Consider the following 16,387-nt stretch of genomic DNA (forward strand, 5'->3'; position numbering starts at 1 on the left):
TTCCAGTCACCAGGATACTCTGTTAATAATGGACAATGGCCATTTTCATAGGTTAGTAAAATGACAGATGACATTGCACGAACACAATCCACAAATGTCACATTATTAGAGAAAACCGCTGCACCAGTTCTGCCCTTATCTACTGACTCTGCGACTGACGACAAGTTTGTGTTTGCTTGCTGTAATGAGCAAACACACAAGAGATGGATATCTGTGTTTGTCTTTCTTGTGTTCTTGTTCAGTAGCCTTGTTATTAGTACATCACCAGTAGGGTAGCAGCACGTCTTCTTTAGATTCCCAGCCCACTGCCCCACTACCTTCACCTCAGTGCAGGGTGCTGTCACAACATGACCAAGCTTCAGGAGGAATGTAGGCTTCTCCACTTTACTCCACCTGCCACAGTAATCCACCTCTGCCGGTTCATTGAACAGATTCAGAAGTCCCCAAAACTCAAACATCCCCAAACAACCAGCACATCATACTGTATTACACCATATTACAGTATGTACAGAGCCAACTGGGTTTAAAATAAAGCAGGGCTGTTTGACTGAGTTTTACACAGCTCCGGCTATTCACATGTCTGTAGGCCATGACTATCACCTGCTTTGAATTAACATACAGTATCTTTGCAGCCAGATAATTATTTGTCTCTCCAACATAAAAAATAAAAAAATAAATAAATTCAAATTTGTCTCATGGAAAATTCAATTATGCACAGTATCTGTTCTGAATATGGAAATTGCAATACACAACATATGTTCTTAAGATTCACACGTGTAGGTTCTTTTGCACCTTCTTATTCTTCTGTTGGTGTTGTTCTTTGACAAACAGTGTTGTTAGGAGAAAAACAACTCAAGCAAGGAAGGGTAATCTGTTGTGCATTGATGTTTTATTTTAAGCATAGTTTCATAACAAACGTGTATGTGACTTGAGTCTTGCAGCGTTCTTTTGTCAATAAGAATCTGTGTTACACAATCCTGATGCTCCTGGGAGACATTAACATCCATGTGAGCGTGTTTGTGAAACATACAATAAATAAAACAAACAATATGGAGACCTGCTTATTAATATATCATTGTACAGTTTCACTAGAGGTCAACACCTCTACAGGATACGTTTCAATACCTGAATTACATTGAGGTAGATGTTAAAACTTTATCAGTGACAGTCTTTCTTGTTTAAAAAACATTAGCAGCAGACTGCAGTTTGCTGTCACTGTATCGATTCAAGAGAGAACATCTTTAGTCATGAAACAGCGGAAGCACCTGCAGCTCGCAACAGCTTTATGTTCTGTGGTGTTACCCCACCCTAGAAGGCTTGTGTGTAATTTCACAATGTTCTTTTTTTAGCTGACAGTTGGCACAGTGGTTGATTCCACAACATACTGTCTTTGTTCACCTCAAAATACCCCATTTAAAACATACATAATAATAATAATTTCAGAAGAACTGCCATGTACTGACCTCAGGGGGTGATCTCGTTGATCTCTTTTTAAAATGACTTTATTTTACTTGCTTATCTTTAGTCTCTGTTACACAAACCACTGAGGTATTTGGTTCTTGACTTTGGGTTGAAGCTGGGTTTTCAATATTGTTGCATTTGAAATTATTACATCTTTCAAACTTGGTGTTTACTTTAGTGAAAACAAGACCTTTTGCAAACATTAAAATGTGTTTTGGTAGTAGGAACCTGATCAAATCTACCATGATATAATATTTCATAATATTATAACCTTTTATTATTACACATATTACATAATAACATGTAATATAATATATACAAATTAATAAACTGGTAGTAAGTTGAACTGAATTGGGATAAGGGTTACACATTAGGAGTTTTTAGTAATTAAATTATTGAATATTGTTCTACCTTTACATTCGTTTTTATTTGCCTGTAAGTGTTTTGTTGAACTCTTTAGTACACGGCTGTTTCTCAGATCTATTTTCTGTCTGCTTCAGGCTTGTTCTGTGTTGGCATGTGTTAGGTACTGTGCATTAAGTACAATGCTAGAAAAGTGTTTTCAAAAGGCAGGGAGACCTTGTGTCCTAGAAATAAGGTCACCTTGTTAGGTGGCGGAGCAGGATTAGCTTCTTACTCCCCTGGTCCATATGTCTGAGCTGCTGTTACAGCTTAATTTATTGTAATTCTTTTTTTAGTCCTGCTCTAATAACGTAACAACAGTGCTCACTAAATGTCATTGCCTCTACGCGCAATTTTGCATCGTCACTTTTCACCCCTGAACTCACATTGGCAACGCACACATGAGCAGAGCCATCAGTAAACGTTGGCATTAAGAGTGAAAACCTCTCACTAAGCTGTCAATACAGTGACTCCTGGAGTCTTAATGGTGCAGCTTATGAACTGCTCAGGCCAAGGGCTTAAGTCCTTATGATTTACTGCTACTTGTCTGTCCTAAGATTTGATCAAAGCTGTAGACAATGGTGTTTGTATTGAGCAAAATTAATTTCCTGCAAGTATTTATTTCTCTAATAGGATAGGAACGATATTTGGACTAGAGGCATCTCAGTCCATAGAGGGAATCATGCAATGTAACTTCACCACCTCTTTTTTGCACTTTGCAGATGAGCGTGAAGCGGTTCAGAAGAAGACCTTTACCAAATGGGTGAACTCTCACTTAGGCCGAGTGACCTGTCGCATTGGTGATTTGTACACCGACCTACGCGATGGCCGTATGCTAATCCGCCTTCTGGAAGTGCTCTCAGGAGAACAGCTGGTTAGTATCACGCAGAAACTACCATTCTCTGTCCCAAACCTGACCCAGGCAGCAGCGTGGCACTCACGTGACCTTTTACTTCCTCTTTTTTAATTCCTGCTCCCTTTCCCCATAACTTATGTTGTAATCAATTTGTTCAACAATGTCAACATAGGTCTTCTTTCCCCACAGCCAAAGCCCACCAAGGGACGCATGCGTATCCACTGCCTGGAGAATGTTGATAAAGCCCTGCAGTTTCTCAAGGAGCAAAAAGTCCATCTAGAAAACATGGGCTCCCATGACATTGTGGACGGGAATCACCGCCTCACACTGGGTCTCATCTGGACCATTATCCTTCGCTTCCAGGTAACTTATAAAGTAGCAGAATATAGCACTGCTTATATTCTCTCTCAGCTCATCTGCCACATTTCTCCACGTCTTTCAAAGAGAAGTTTGACCGTGAGACATCTGGTCTCTGCATGTAGTCGAGTCCATCCTCAGGCAAACTCACAAAATAGGGTAAAAGAGGTTACTGCCACTGGGATGTGATTTATGGGGCAATTTATCATGTCGTTATTTTAGTCTTGAACCTACTGTCATTCCCATATTAATAATGTGGGATCGTCTAATAATCTTGGAATTTTGTACAATTCAGTTTGAAGTAAATTAATATTCTGCTTACAGATCCAGGACATCAGTGTGGAGACGGAAGACAACAAGGAGAAAAAGTCAGCTAAAGATGCCCTGCTACTTTGGTGCCAAATGAAAACTGCTGGGTGAGAAAGGAGAGACAGAGAGAGGGCGTAATAACAAAGGATCCATACTGTCAATATGTTGAAGTGAAATATATGGTGTTGCTGATTAATCTTGCTTTGTTGATTTAATGATTAATCATTTCTGTTCTGACCTCTGCAGATATCCCAACGTCAACATCCACAACTTCACTACCAGCTGGCGAGATGGTCTGGCGTTCAATGCCATCGTGCACAAACACAGGTCACTGACTTCTTCCTGTGTGATGTGGAATGCAACCCGACCCTTTTAGGCCCATACTAGTATATTATTAACAGTATTCAATAATACTTTTAACAGGGCTCGCTTTTCAAATGAGAATTTTATCCTGCAAGACCAAACTATCCATTATCCCCCCTGCTCTTTTATCTTTATCTAATGATGAGCGCCTGTCAATTTACAATCACACTTCTATTTAGGTCTCCTCCCACTCCTCCCATCCTTCACACAGTCTGCGGTATGGCTAAAAGGATGAAAATAAAATAGGGAGTAAGATGACCTAGATCACCAAAATAATAACCCACTTATTTTCTATGAAGACCTATGCTTGTATACTCACTTGCACACCCTGCTGGTAATAATAGCACGAACAGCTTGTGTTAAGCCAAAGGTCTACCTTCAACTTTTGTGTCAAGTAGAACAGAGAGCATTGTTCATGACAATGAATGCCTTGATACATGAATGCTAATATTGGTTTCACTGGAGTTACTGAACCATGAGATATTCATGTAAATTGTGATGCTGCAGTTTACATGATCAGATCCTTATTCAAACTACAGAGGAGCCACCACAGGAGGCAATTACACTATTTGTAATGTTTTTTTTCCCCTTATTCACAATATAATTTCTTAAGTTTCTTGAATGAAGAATATGCTTCCTCCATGGCCATGGTGCAGTTCCAAAATCTAAGAAGTTAATGATCAATGAAAGTCAAAGGCAAACTAGTAATTTTCCATCTCATTTCCATGTATTGTGAATGCCAATTCATGCTTACTGGCCTCCCAGACCAATATTATACTAGTAAGGGCTGTATAAAAACATTGTTTTGCCAAAATTGTGTAATAATTGGCTGGAGCAGTTTGCATAATCCACATTTGCAGACTTTATGCAAATCCAGTGGATTATTTTATGTATCCTGCTCTGAAAACAGAAACGCATATTTCAGTGCTTGGCAAAATATTTTTTTGCCGCGGGTTGATGGTTTATGAATGACATTGCCATTTGTTGTTGTTGTATTTATTAAAGTCCTAATTGTTCCCCTGACTCTGCAGATCTGACCTGATTGAGTTTGACAACCTGAAGAGATCCAATGCTCACTACAATCTTCAGAATGCTTTCAATGTGGCTGAGAAGGAACTGGGACTTACCAAGCTGCTGGACCCAGAAGGTTAGTGTGTAAAAACAGGAAGCACTCCTGTACGTCACACTGATGACCTGACACCATCCACTGAGACATTAAGCTGATGCCTGCTCCCCGCAAGACTGACGGGTGTTGGACTATAGAGGATTACTGGAATTAATTATAGCTTAGACAACACTACATCACAAATCAGCTATAGTGACATCACAAAAACCTTGTCTAAAGATGGTAATGGTTTGGCAACAAATAAACTGCTAATTCAGGCTATTTTGAAAGCCATTGTATAGTTTGTGCATGCTGAATTTTATACAAAATAGACAAGAAATGGGGGTTAGGGTACAGATAGATAATGCATTCTCTTTTTCAGATGTCAATGTTGATCAGCCTGATGAAAAGTCCATCATTACCTATGTGGCCACCTACTATCATTACTTCTCCAAGATGAAGGCCCTGGCAGTGGAGGGCAAAAGAATTGGCAAGGTTAGCTCTCACTCTCTGTGTGTGTGTGTGTGTGTGTGTGTGTGTGTGTGTGTGTGTGTGTGTGTGTGTGTGTGTGTGTGTGTGTGTGTGTGTGTGTGTGTGTGTGTGTGTGTGTGTGTGTGTGTGTGTGTGTGTGTGTGTGTGTGAATGTATGTGAGTAATACAGTTGAGTAAATGTGTGCAGTGTGAGCTGTCTTCATTTACAGATCTCTCCTTGTTGCAGGTGCTGGACTATGCGATTGAGGCTGACCAGCTGATAGAGAAGTATGAAAGCCTGGCTTCAGAGCTGCTGCAGTGGATTGAGCAGACCATAGGGACACTCAATGACAGGCAGCTAGCTAACTCACTGAATGCTGTGCAGAACCAGCTTCAGGCTTTTAACTCCTACCGGACTGTGGAGAAACCCCCCAAGTGAGTAACAGACAACTAGTTTAATACAACTAAGTGGTGATCCTGTGCTATAGGATCCAAAAGTGTGAAGCAACAGTATATTACATAGAGTTTGTGTTTATCTCTACAGATTTACAGAGAAAGGAAACTTGGAGATTCTTCTCTTTACCATCCAAAGCAAGATGCGTGCAAACAACCAGAAAGTCTATATGCCAAGAGAGGGCAAACTTATCTCGGACATCAACAAGGTATGCGTTTGTATGAGAAGAGGTTATCAATAACTCCTTCCATCGAGAAAGTTTCTAGTTTCATAATGTAATGTCAATATAAGTATTTCAAATAGGCAGTTTGTTGTGTGCTTTTGGCGAAGTTGGTCATGTAAACTTTCAGGTTGTCGACCACAGGACTGTGTGGTTGCACAAAATTGTCATCATGCATGTAGTATACGTATCCTTGTTGCTGGACACCAACTTACCATGTTATTTTTGTGTTTTCGTTGGTGTGACAGGCATGGGAGCGACTGGAAAAGGCAGAGCATGAACGTGAGCTGGCGCTGCGAAATGAGTTGATTCGACAGGAGAAGCTGGAGATGCTCGCTGCTCGTTTTGACCGCAAAGCAGCTATGAGGGAGACATGGCTGAGTGAGAACCAGAGGCTGGTGTCTCAGGTAGAGAGATGAACATTTATTCTGACTTGAATACATTGATTACTTTTACTGCAATATGTTGCATTTCCTCTATTAGGACAACTTTGGAACTGATTTGGGAGCGGTGGAAGCTGCCACCCGTAAACACGAGGCCATTGAGACAGACATTGGGGCATATTGGGAGCGTGTGGCTGCTGTGGAGGCTGTTGCAAAAGAGCTGGAAGCAGAGGGATACCATGATGTGCGGCGTGTAATTGCTCGAAGGGATAATGTGCTTCGACTCTGGGAATATCTGAAAGAGCTTCTGGTTGCACGCAGAGAGCGGCTGAATGCCCACCGTGACCTACAGAGGCTGTTCCAGGAGATGCGCTACATCATGGACTGGATGGCAGATATGAAGGTAAAGACCCAATCATTAAAGTGAATGCCTGCAGTATTTTAACAAGGTTCACACTGTTTTAACGTATGGTGAACTACTGCTTCCATTCAAACATTAAGTTGGCTTTGTTTTTTAATTAACAAAAAGGAATTTCCTAATCCATTCAGTTGTTCACATATGTTCACAGCAGGTTTAGTATCTGCACTTAATAGGAGTAATTAGCTTTTTATAGGCCTAGCCTGAGCTGTGCTGCCTGTCATTGCTGGCTTTACTGAGAATGGCCAAGCCTTTCTCCTTAGGTGGTTATATTTAGTGACACCCTTTCCACATACTATGATATTAATTAACTTTGATTGTGCCAGTCTCAAAAACTGGTATCCCGAAATGTAATTCCCTGATAGCCACTGATACAGCATTTTACAAATTAGGCAACCATTAAAGTAGCCAGTTATAGTTTAACACTTGACTGGCTTAAATGTTTAAAAAGTGTGCAGTATCATTTAGTTTAATTTATATATCAGTAATATTGCACATGTTAACTCCCAGAAAATATGATTCTAGACATCTGATGGGGTTTATTAGACTTTGTAGTAAGAGGTTGAATTTGCTGATATGCTGTGGCATTAAATGTACTGTATAGGTGTCCTGAATATTAAGCTTCAACGTTCATTTCATTAATAATTTTACTTAAAACATTTCTTAGTTGTGTATTTGTTTAAAAAGTAGAATATGTTCCTGTCTCCACCTCCTCAGATCAAATGTCTGCATAGCACCTAGGACTTGGCGTCATTATTCACCCCCAACTTTAAACAAACACTTAGTATTTGATGTTTTCATTATATTCCTCAATTCAGAAAGTTTATAAGTAGATGTTGAATGTGGCTGCAGACAGCTGGGTGGAGATGTATATGTCTGCACTTGTTTGTCTGGGATGGAGTTGATTAGGACATTAATCAGTTTCTTCTGTAATCTTCAGTGGTAGGTCATTACCATATAAATAAAATGCTCGTATACAGTTTATAATCTGTTTTTATTATAGCCTGTTGTCATTTAATGGCCTAATCTTATGACTCTCTCTGCTGTCATCTGAATAAGGTTATAGCTCCTGTTGTGTTCAGGTTAATTGTCAAAGGCTACATCATTGATGAAATATTGTCGTCAGCTATTATCTTTTTTTGTTTTCAAAATGCCACCATGTATTATAAATATCTATTGTCTAATAGATTTTTGAGTAATTTTGCTCCTGTTCTTCTGTCATATTCTGTTTGTGGACACAATATCTGACATGGTTCCCTACCTGGGTGCTGCTGCAAGGGAGTTACATTTTAAGTTGAAAAACTAAATATTCTCATGGGCTGTGTCCTCTGTGTGTTTCAGAGTCGTCTGCAGTCTCAGGACAGTGGCAAACATTTGCATGATGTGTTGGACCTTCTTCAGAAACACACTTTGGTAGAGGCCGACATTTCAGCTCAGGCAGAGAGGATCAAGGCAGTGCAGGGAGCAGCACAGCGCTTCACTTCCTATGAACAGGGTGAGTTTTAAAACATACTTTAAATCATTCCTTGTACAAATCACACAGCTTTAGTTTGACCTATTTGTGCGTTATATCTAAGCATTCCTTTTCTGTTTTTTGCCAGCCTACAAACCATGTGAGCCAGGACTAGTTAGTGAAAAGGTTGACCTGCTGGGTCAAGCCTACGAAGAGCTTGGTCAGCTTGCCTGCAAACGCACAGAGCGGTTGGAGGACTCTCGCCGTCTGTGGCAGTTCATGTGGGATGTAGGAGAGGAGGCAGCCTGGATCCGAGAGCAGGAGCAGATCCTGGCTAGTGGAGACTGTGGGCGTGACCTCACTTCTGCTCTTCACCTGCTCAGTAAACATGAGGCTTTCAGAGATGAGATGGCTGCCCGCTATGGTCCCCTGAGTAACAGCATTGCTGCCGGGGAAGCTTTGGTTAACGAGGGACACTTTGGAGCCCCAGAGGTCACAGAGAGGATTGAAGACATCCGTTCACAGTGGGCACATCTTGAGGAGGTGGGTGATGATCATGACTCTTTTTAGATGGTTGCTCACAGTATAAAGATATTTTCTCCAAATATATATTTTTTCTGTTATATATTTCTGTTTCTGTAATTCTCCTTTTCTTCCTGTCCCCCAGACAACTAAGCTGAGAGAGCAGAGACTCAAGGAAGCTGTGGCCCTGCATCAGTTCCAAACAGATGCCAGTGACATGGAGGCCTGGATCTTGGAGACACTTAGACAGGTGTCAAGTCAGGAGTTGGGCCATGATGAGTTCTCCACTCAAACTATAGCTCGCAAACAGAGGGAGATAGATGAGGAGATCCAAAGCCACCGCCCCGTCATCGACTCCTTGCAAGAGCAGGTTCAAGCACTACCGCAGGCCTATATACAATCCCCTCAGGTAGGGTGCTTTGTTTTCATACTTCTTTAATGATGACTTGCCAATTAGAGTTCTAAATTATGGTTGACTGCTGACTGTAGGTGGATGGCCGCCTACCTGCTATTGAACAGCGTTATGAAGAACTGGAGACTCTGTCAGTAGCTCGGCGGCAGGCTCTGGAAGGTGCCCTGGCTCTTTACCGCATGTTCAGTGAAGCAGGTGCCTGCCAGCTCTGGGTGGAAGAAAAGGAGCAGTGGTTAGACAGCATGGAGATCCCAACCAAACTGGAAGACTTGGAGGTGGTGCAGCAGAGGTCAGTCTGTGAGGAAGAGAAGGGATAAATGTTGCTCAGTTCATATCCCCCAAAAATATTCAAGGTGGAGACATTGAAATTGAGGTTCAGATGTGAAACAGTAATTAAGACTCACCATCATTTTGTTGCTCTAATGTATACAAATTATCACTGATCTCTTTTACATGTCATTTTAAAATCTACAGAAATATCTTGTCTAAATTGCCATTTTCTCTTTAGAATTAGAAAATGAATGCTGTTTTTTTTTATTTAACAATTGCAGATTTGAGACTCTTGAACCTGAGATGAATAATCTAGGCACTCGAGTCACTGATGTTAATCAGGTGGCAGAGCAGCTGCTGAGCTCTGACAACTGTAGTAAAGACCAAATCCACCAGACACAAGACCAACTCAACAACAGGTCAGCACTAACAAACAAAGCCAAATAAACGTTTTTTTGCAAAGAAATATGTTTGTGCTCTACTACTACTAATGGTTTTGACCTAAATATTGCACTTTATATGGCCTCAGATGGACAGAGTTTGAACAACTGGCTGGTCAAAAGAAACATGCCCTAGAGTCTGCCCTCAACATCCAGAACTACCACCTGGAGTGTAATGAGATCCAGTCTTGGATGAAGGAAAAGACCAAGGTGATTGAATCCACTCAGAGTCTGGGCAATGACCTGGCTGGAGTGATGGCACTGCAACGCAAACTCACCGGCATGGAGAGGGACCTGGAGGCCATTCAGGTATGGAGATCTTACATGCAGTGACTTATAGGATAAAGATGGGAAACCGTAAAAAACTATAAATACTAAAAATGTTGGCAAATTAATGAATGAATCATTTCGGTGCTAGGCAAATAAATCTTGTCATTATTTCAGTATCTAAACGATCTTCTTGTCGTTTCAGGGCAAATTGGATGACCTAAGAAACGAGGCAGAAAAGCTGGCCATGGAACATCCAGATCAGGCAGGAGAGATCCAAGGCCGCCTGGCTGGGATTCAAGAGGTGTGGGAGGAGTTGAACGCGACCATGAAGCGACGTGAGGAATCACTGGGTGAAGCCAGCAAGCTGCAGGGCTTCCTCAGGGATCTGGATGATTTCCAGTCCTGGTTGTCCCGCACCCAGACAGCCGTGGCCTCAGAGGACATTCCCACTTCTCTGCCTGAGGCTGAGAGTTTACTAGCCCAGCATGAGAATATAAAGAATGAGGTGGATAACTATAAGGAGGACTATGAGAAGATGCGTGCAGTCGGTGAGGAGGTCACCCAAGGTCAGACAGATGCCCAGTACATGTTCTTGGCTCAGAGGCTCCAGGCACTGGATACTGGCTGGCATGAGTTGCGTCGCATGTGGGAGAACCGCCACAGTCTTCTGGCCCAAGCCTTCGACTTCCAGACTTTCCTAAGAGATGCAAAGCAGGCGGAAGCTTTCCTCAACAGCCAGGTTAGAGACAAAAGCACTATATAAATTAAAGCCTGTGCCAGTGAGCTGTGGCTTTAATGAAACAAAAACCAAGTATCAACACACAACCTTCTTGGGTTAGTGTCAAGTCCAGCAGCCAGTACCAAACCCAGAACCACAAGTGTTCTTCTTTATACATATTTTAGTTCAGGTTTCACCCTGTATCGCTTTTTATAATGATTGTGTTTTGTGGTTTGTTTACATTGGTGTCAAGTTATATGTATTCACACAGCTAGCTCTCAGATCAGAGTAATTGGGGGGAGAAAAGTGTGTTGACCTGTAAGTGGCCCATAGGCCTCGATCTGTGTAGGTGTGGGCCACAATACTAAGTTTATTTTAATAAGAATCAGAATCAGATGAATCAACTACTGTTTAGTTCTTAGTAACACCGAAATAAAATAGTGAGGAATTTAAAGTTCACAATAACCCCAAAGCTGCAGCACATGATTATAACTTTTTGCTTGTTTCATCAATTTATCACTCAGAGTGACAAAATAACGAAAAATCATTGGAACTGGATGATTGCATATAATAAATGTTTTAACATTCCTTTCCTTTTTGTGTAGGAGTATGTGCTGTCACATACAGAGATGCCTTCCAGTCTTCAGGGAGCAGAAGAGGCCATTAAGAAGCATGAGGATTTCCTCACTACCGCAGAGGCCAGTGAGGAGAAGATAACTGGTGTAGTGGAGAACGGACGGCGCCTCATGAATGACTCTAATGCAAACTCTGATAAGATCCAGGAAAAAGTTGATTCTGTCCAGGAAAGGTTAGTTACAGTAAAAGAAAGCAGATTTGCTTTTTTTCCCCTTTTTCAATAGATATTTGAAGAGTGGCTAATTTTCTCCTTAATTTTCTCCAGGCATTTTAAGAATAAGGAGGCTGCAAATGAATTGTTGACGAAGCTTAAGGACAACCGTGAACTTCAACACTTCCTCCAAGATGGGCAAGAGGTAAAAACATCTTTTAAAGATTCAATGAAATAATAGCATAATGAATAAAGATGTTTTAACATGTGAAGTTGATAATGCTTATTCTGTAATTCTCTCCTCTCTTCCATAGCTCACATTGTGGATCAATGAGAAGATGCTGACCGCACAGGACATGTCTTATGATGAGGCCAGAAATCTTCACAGCAAGTGGCAGAAGCACCAGGCCTTCATGGCAGAGCTGGCCTCTAACAAAGACTGGCTGGACAAAATTGACAAGGTGACACTATAATTGATTTAATAAAAAAAGGGTAACTTTGTGATAAGTTTTGTGCTTGATATGTGGACAGGTGGTGGAAATGATTGCTGATAGTTACATGACTGTTATGTAATTGTAGTGGATAATTGATGTTGATGTTCTTATACAGTGGGGCCAGTCTGCTTGCCTTTGTGTGGCCAATTACAGCTATACTAATGTAATTAATTTAAATATAAATGTGTGTATGTTTCCTGTTTCTAACAGGAGGGTCAGGCTCTGGTGGCAGAGAAGCCTGAGCTGAAACCTGTTGTCCAGCAGACCCTGGAGGACCTACAGCGTCAGTGGGAGGAGCTGGAAGGCACCACACGCACCAAGGCCCAGTGTTTGTTCGATGCTAACAGGGCTGAGCTCTTTACACAGAGCTGCTCCGCTCTAGATGTCTGGCTGAAGAACCTCGAGGGTCAGCTGCATAATGACGAATATGGCAAAGATTTGACCAGTGTCAACATCTTGCTCAAGAAGCACCAGGTAGACGACATTGTGCAACAAACCATGTCCATATCATCTTTACAATCAATAATTACTGTTGTAGCATGGAGCTTTAATATCATATTGCACAATTAGTAGTTCTCATGAACACAAAACATCTTGTGTCAAAAAGATGGTTTTCAATGTCATGAAAAACCTACAGCTATCAAATAAGTGAATCTGTACTTTATGTTGAATATATTTTTCAGTGCATGTGGTGGAACATGCCAAATCTGTGTAGTGGAGACTACCAAATGCCTTTCCTTCTTTTCTTACATCTTTTTACTGTCCCTGTATAGATGGTGGAGCACCAGATGGAGGTCAGAGAGAAGGAGGTGCAGTCCCTGCAGTCTCAGGCTCTAGCGCTGTCCCAGGAGGATGCTGGACTAGCAGAGGTAGATGGTCAGCAAAGGCGTGTCACTGACAACTTCTCAAACCTCCAGGAGCCTCTCAAACTGAGGAGACAGAGACTACTCGCCTCCAAAGAAGCACATCAGTTCAACAGAGATTTGGAAGATGAAATTGTGAGTTGGATTACCTGTCTGACTACTAACATTAGATAAAGAAGTGTGGAGTTTTACTCAGTCTGTTTTTCTATCAGCTATGGGTGAAAGAGAGGATGCCCCTGGCAACCTCCACAGACCATGGAAAAGATCTGCCTACCGTTCAGCTGCTTATCAAGAAGAACCAGGTAAAGTAATTTTTTACATGCAGGATGATATAATCATATTTAAAAGTGACTTACAATTATCTTAATCTTAATTGAATGTCTTAACTCATGGCAAATGTAACTGCAACACACCAGTGAACACCCTCTGTTTCTGAATCAGACATTACATAAGGAGATCCAGGGCCACCAGCCTCGCATTGATGACATCCACAGACGAGGAAAGACTCAGAGCCAGGTCGATGGTGAGAGACAGTCTGTCCTAGAGGAGCGTCTCGTTGAGCTGAAGGACCTTTGGGACCAACTGATTGGCGAGACAGACAAACGTCGTGCACGTTTAATAGAGGCCAATCGCGCCCAGCAGTTCTATGCTGATGCAGCGGAGGCCGAAGCCTGGATGGGCGAACAAGAGCTACACATGATGTCAGAAGAAAAGGCCAAGGTACACAGATAAAATAAGACACAGATTTGCCACTGTTTCACGATCTTATGTCTTGAGAAAACTTGATAATTTCCTGTTTTTCTCTCAGGACGAGCAAAGCGCACTAGTGATGGTCAAGAAGCACCAGATCGTGGAACAGGCACTCGAAGACTACGCCCAAACCATTCACCAGCTAGCCAATAGCAGCCGTCTCATGGTCACCAGTGAACACCCAGAGAGGTGAAGTAGATCTGAATATTGACAGTGACACACGCCTCTCTTAAGCAAAAGTTATACACCCACAACCACTGACAAATCTTTCCTTAATTTTTCATTTAACAGTGAGAGAATCACCTTACGGCAAGCCCAAGTGGACAAGCTGTATGCCGGGTTGAAAGACCTCGCTGAGGAGCGTCGTGGGCGGCTTCAGGAGAGACTGCGGCTGACCCAGCTGAAGCGGGAGGTGGATGACCTAGAACAGTGGATTGCTGAGAGGGAGGTGGTTGCTGGCTCCCATGAATTAGGACAGGACTATGAACATGTCACAGTGAGTGGTTTCTTTTTTCATCTAAATTAATTCAGCTGAATTAATTATGTTGCTCACATTCGCCCTGATTTTCTCTCTTCAGATGCTGAGGGACAAGTTCCGGGAGTTTGCTCGTGACACCAGCACTATTGGCCAAGAGCGAGTAGATGGTGTAAATGGGTTGGCAGATGACTTGATTGAGTCGGGTCATCCTGAGAATGCCAGCGTGGCTGAGTGGAAGGATGGGTTAAATGAGGCCTGGGCAGATCTGCTGGAGCTGATTGACACACGCACACAAATGTTGGCTGCCTCCTATGAGTTGCACCGCTTCCATCAGGATGCCATGGAGGTGCTCGGACGTGTTAAGGAAAAGCATGAGGCACTGCCTTCTGACCTTGGCCGTGACCTGAACACTGTCCAGCATCTACACAGGCAGCACAACACTTTTGAACATGACATCCAGGCCCTCAGTGGACAGGTCAGCTATCTGTTGATAAAGAGATGTTATGCAAGATTCAAGGAAGAGAGCAATTTTAATAGAATACTGAATGTCCCCAATTCCCTCTTGACCTCATAGGTGAACCAGGTGCAAGAGGATGCAGCACGGCTGCAGAAAGCTTATGCTGGAGAGAAAGCTGATGAAATTCACAGGAGTGAAAATGCTGTGACTTCTGCCTGGGAGGGCTTGCTCGAGACTGGTCAGGCCCGCAGGCTCCTCCTGCTGGACACGGTGGAGAAGTTCCGCTTCTTCAACATGGTGCGAGACCTCATGCTATGGATGGATGGTGTCAACCTGCAAATTGACGCACACGACAGTCCAAGGTGAATGTCATTTTATTATTATGAATTCTGTTGTGATCAGTGGTACGTGTATATTCAAAATTCACCTTTCTCCTTTCTGTTGTCCCAGGGATGTATCATCTGCAGGGCTGGTCATTGCCAATCATCAGGACATCAAGTCAGAGATTGAGACCAGGGCCGACAGCTTTACTGCCTGTACTGAGATGGGAAATACTCTCATTAACAACAATCACTATGCAGCTGATGAGGTATTATACAATGGGTCACTTTCACTATTGTTGTATTCAGGCATGTTTTGAGTAAGAAGAAACATTATGATCACAAGTTATTATTTAATGTTCCTGAATATTCTTTGATTCCCAGATTCGGGAGAAACTGGTTCAGCTCCAGGAAAAGAGAGACAGGATCAACAAAAACTGGCTAGACAAGATGGACCATCTACAAATTGGTAAGCATGCTTAACATGTGTTAAAGTGCGTGCAAGGGGACATTCAATCTAATAGTGCGATTGTGAAAAAACGCAAGAGATCAATTAATGTGGGCATGTTGCTACAGGTTAGAGATAGCAAAGAAAATACAAACAGGTATGTCCAGTTTGAAGGCCTGTGACAAAGAAACCAGACAGCAATTTGTACTCCAATTATATTCTCTAATTGTACAGTTCAACTGTACAAAATTATCATGGCAGCCATTATTTTTTCTCTGTCTGTTCCCGTGAGGTAAACCGCACAATGCTCCAAGGTTTATACTACACATACTCTACAAGGCATGTGTACTTCCATGTATTTGTTTGGTATTGATTACACTATTGCTAAAGCAGTACCAAGATTAACTTTTTGGTTTGCCTACACATGTTTTTATTGTTTATCTTGTGGCTCCTTTTTGCTTTGTAACCTTCCTTTCACCAACAGTCTCTCTGAAATCAAAGAAGCTTAAGAGCTATTGTGTGTTTGTTAATTTAGAGGATGTACAGCTGACTCACTATCTATTTATTGATACCCTTTCTCTTTGTTTCTGCATCTCAGTGCTGGAGGTGCTGCAGTTTGGACGGGATGCCTGTGTGGCGGAGTCTTGGTTGGCAGGTCAAGAACCTCTGGTGCGAGCAGCAGAGCTGGGCACAAATGTGGACGAGGTCGAGAGCCTAATTAAGCGTCACGAGGCCTTTGAAAAACTTGCTGCAGCCTGGGAAGATCGCTTTGTCCTTCTGGAGAAACTCACTACAGTAAGTACAGTGACATCATAATTACATGAACAATTCACATCTTGGTTAGATTCCTGCCTGGCCTGGTAGATGCACTATATACAGAATGCCCTCACTTATTTAAATAACACG

The 16,387-nt window shown here is 42.1% G+C and overlaps 1 protein-coding gene across 5 annotated transcripts in view; it reads left to right on the forward strand.

The window, feature by feature from the left end:
- The window catches only part of LOC117773981 (spectrin beta chain, non-erythrocytic 1), a 48,237-nt gene that overhangs the window by 24,904 nt on the left and 6,946 nt on the right, over window positions 1–16,387 (forward strand). For all 5 annotated transcript variants that reach the window (XM_034605952.1, XM_034605949.1, XM_034605950.1 and 2 more), the window contains 31 exons: window positions 2,586–2,737; window positions 2,909–3,082; window positions 3,401–3,492; window positions 3,632–3,712; window positions 4,780–4,895; window positions 5,236–5,348; window positions 5,572–5,759; window positions 5,869–5,986; window positions 6,247–6,405; window positions 6,482–6,784; window positions 8,141–8,294; window positions 8,401–8,795; window positions 8,920–9,183; window positions 9,264–9,475; window positions 9,738–9,875; window positions 9,986–10,205; window positions 10,369–10,905; window positions 11,490–11,692; window positions 11,786–11,876; window positions 11,986–12,132; window positions 12,376–12,639; window positions 12,939–13,163; window positions 13,241–13,330; window positions 13,470–13,748; window positions 13,837–13,967; window positions 14,070–14,274; window positions 14,357–14,731; window positions 14,831–15,075; window positions 15,164–15,302; window positions 15,418–15,502; window positions 16,080–16,276. In XM_034605952.1, coding sequence (XP_034461843.1) covers window positions 2,586–2,737; window positions 2,909–3,082; window positions 3,401–3,492; window positions 3,632–3,712; window positions 4,780–4,895; window positions 5,236–5,348; window positions 5,572–5,759; window positions 5,869–5,986; window positions 6,247–6,405; window positions 6,482–6,784; window positions 8,141–8,294; window positions 8,401–8,795; window positions 8,920–9,183; window positions 9,264–9,475; window positions 9,738–9,875; window positions 9,986–10,205; window positions 10,369–10,905; window positions 11,490–11,692; window positions 11,786–11,876; window positions 11,986–12,132; window positions 12,376–12,639; window positions 12,939–13,163; window positions 13,241–13,330; window positions 13,470–13,748; window positions 13,837–13,967; window positions 14,070–14,274; window positions 14,357–14,731; window positions 14,831–15,075; window positions 15,164–15,302; window positions 15,418–15,502; window positions 16,080–16,276 — 6,092 coding nt within the window. The remainder of the gene's footprint in view (window positions 1–2,585; window positions 2,738–2,908; window positions 3,083–3,400; window positions 3,493–3,631; window positions 3,713–4,779; window positions 4,896–5,235; window positions 5,349–5,571; window positions 5,760–5,868; window positions 5,987–6,246; window positions 6,406–6,481; window positions 6,785–8,140; window positions 8,295–8,400; window positions 8,796–8,919; window positions 9,184–9,263; window positions 9,476–9,737; window positions 9,876–9,985; window positions 10,206–10,368; window positions 10,906–11,489; window positions 11,693–11,785; window positions 11,877–11,985; window positions 12,133–12,375; window positions 12,640–12,938; window positions 13,164–13,240; window positions 13,331–13,469; window positions 13,749–13,836; window positions 13,968–14,069; window positions 14,275–14,356; window positions 14,732–14,830; window positions 15,076–15,163; window positions 15,303–15,417; window positions 15,503–16,079; window positions 16,277–16,387) is intronic.

This window comes from Hippoglossus hippoglossus, chromosome 14 (assembly GCF_009819705.1).
Source record: "Hippoglossus hippoglossus isolate fHipHip1 chromosome 14, fHipHip1.pri, whole genome shotgun sequence".
Classification (NCBI taxonomy): Eukaryota; Metazoa; Chordata; class Actinopteri; order Pleuronectiformes; family Pleuronectidae; genus Hippoglossus; species Hippoglossus hippoglossus.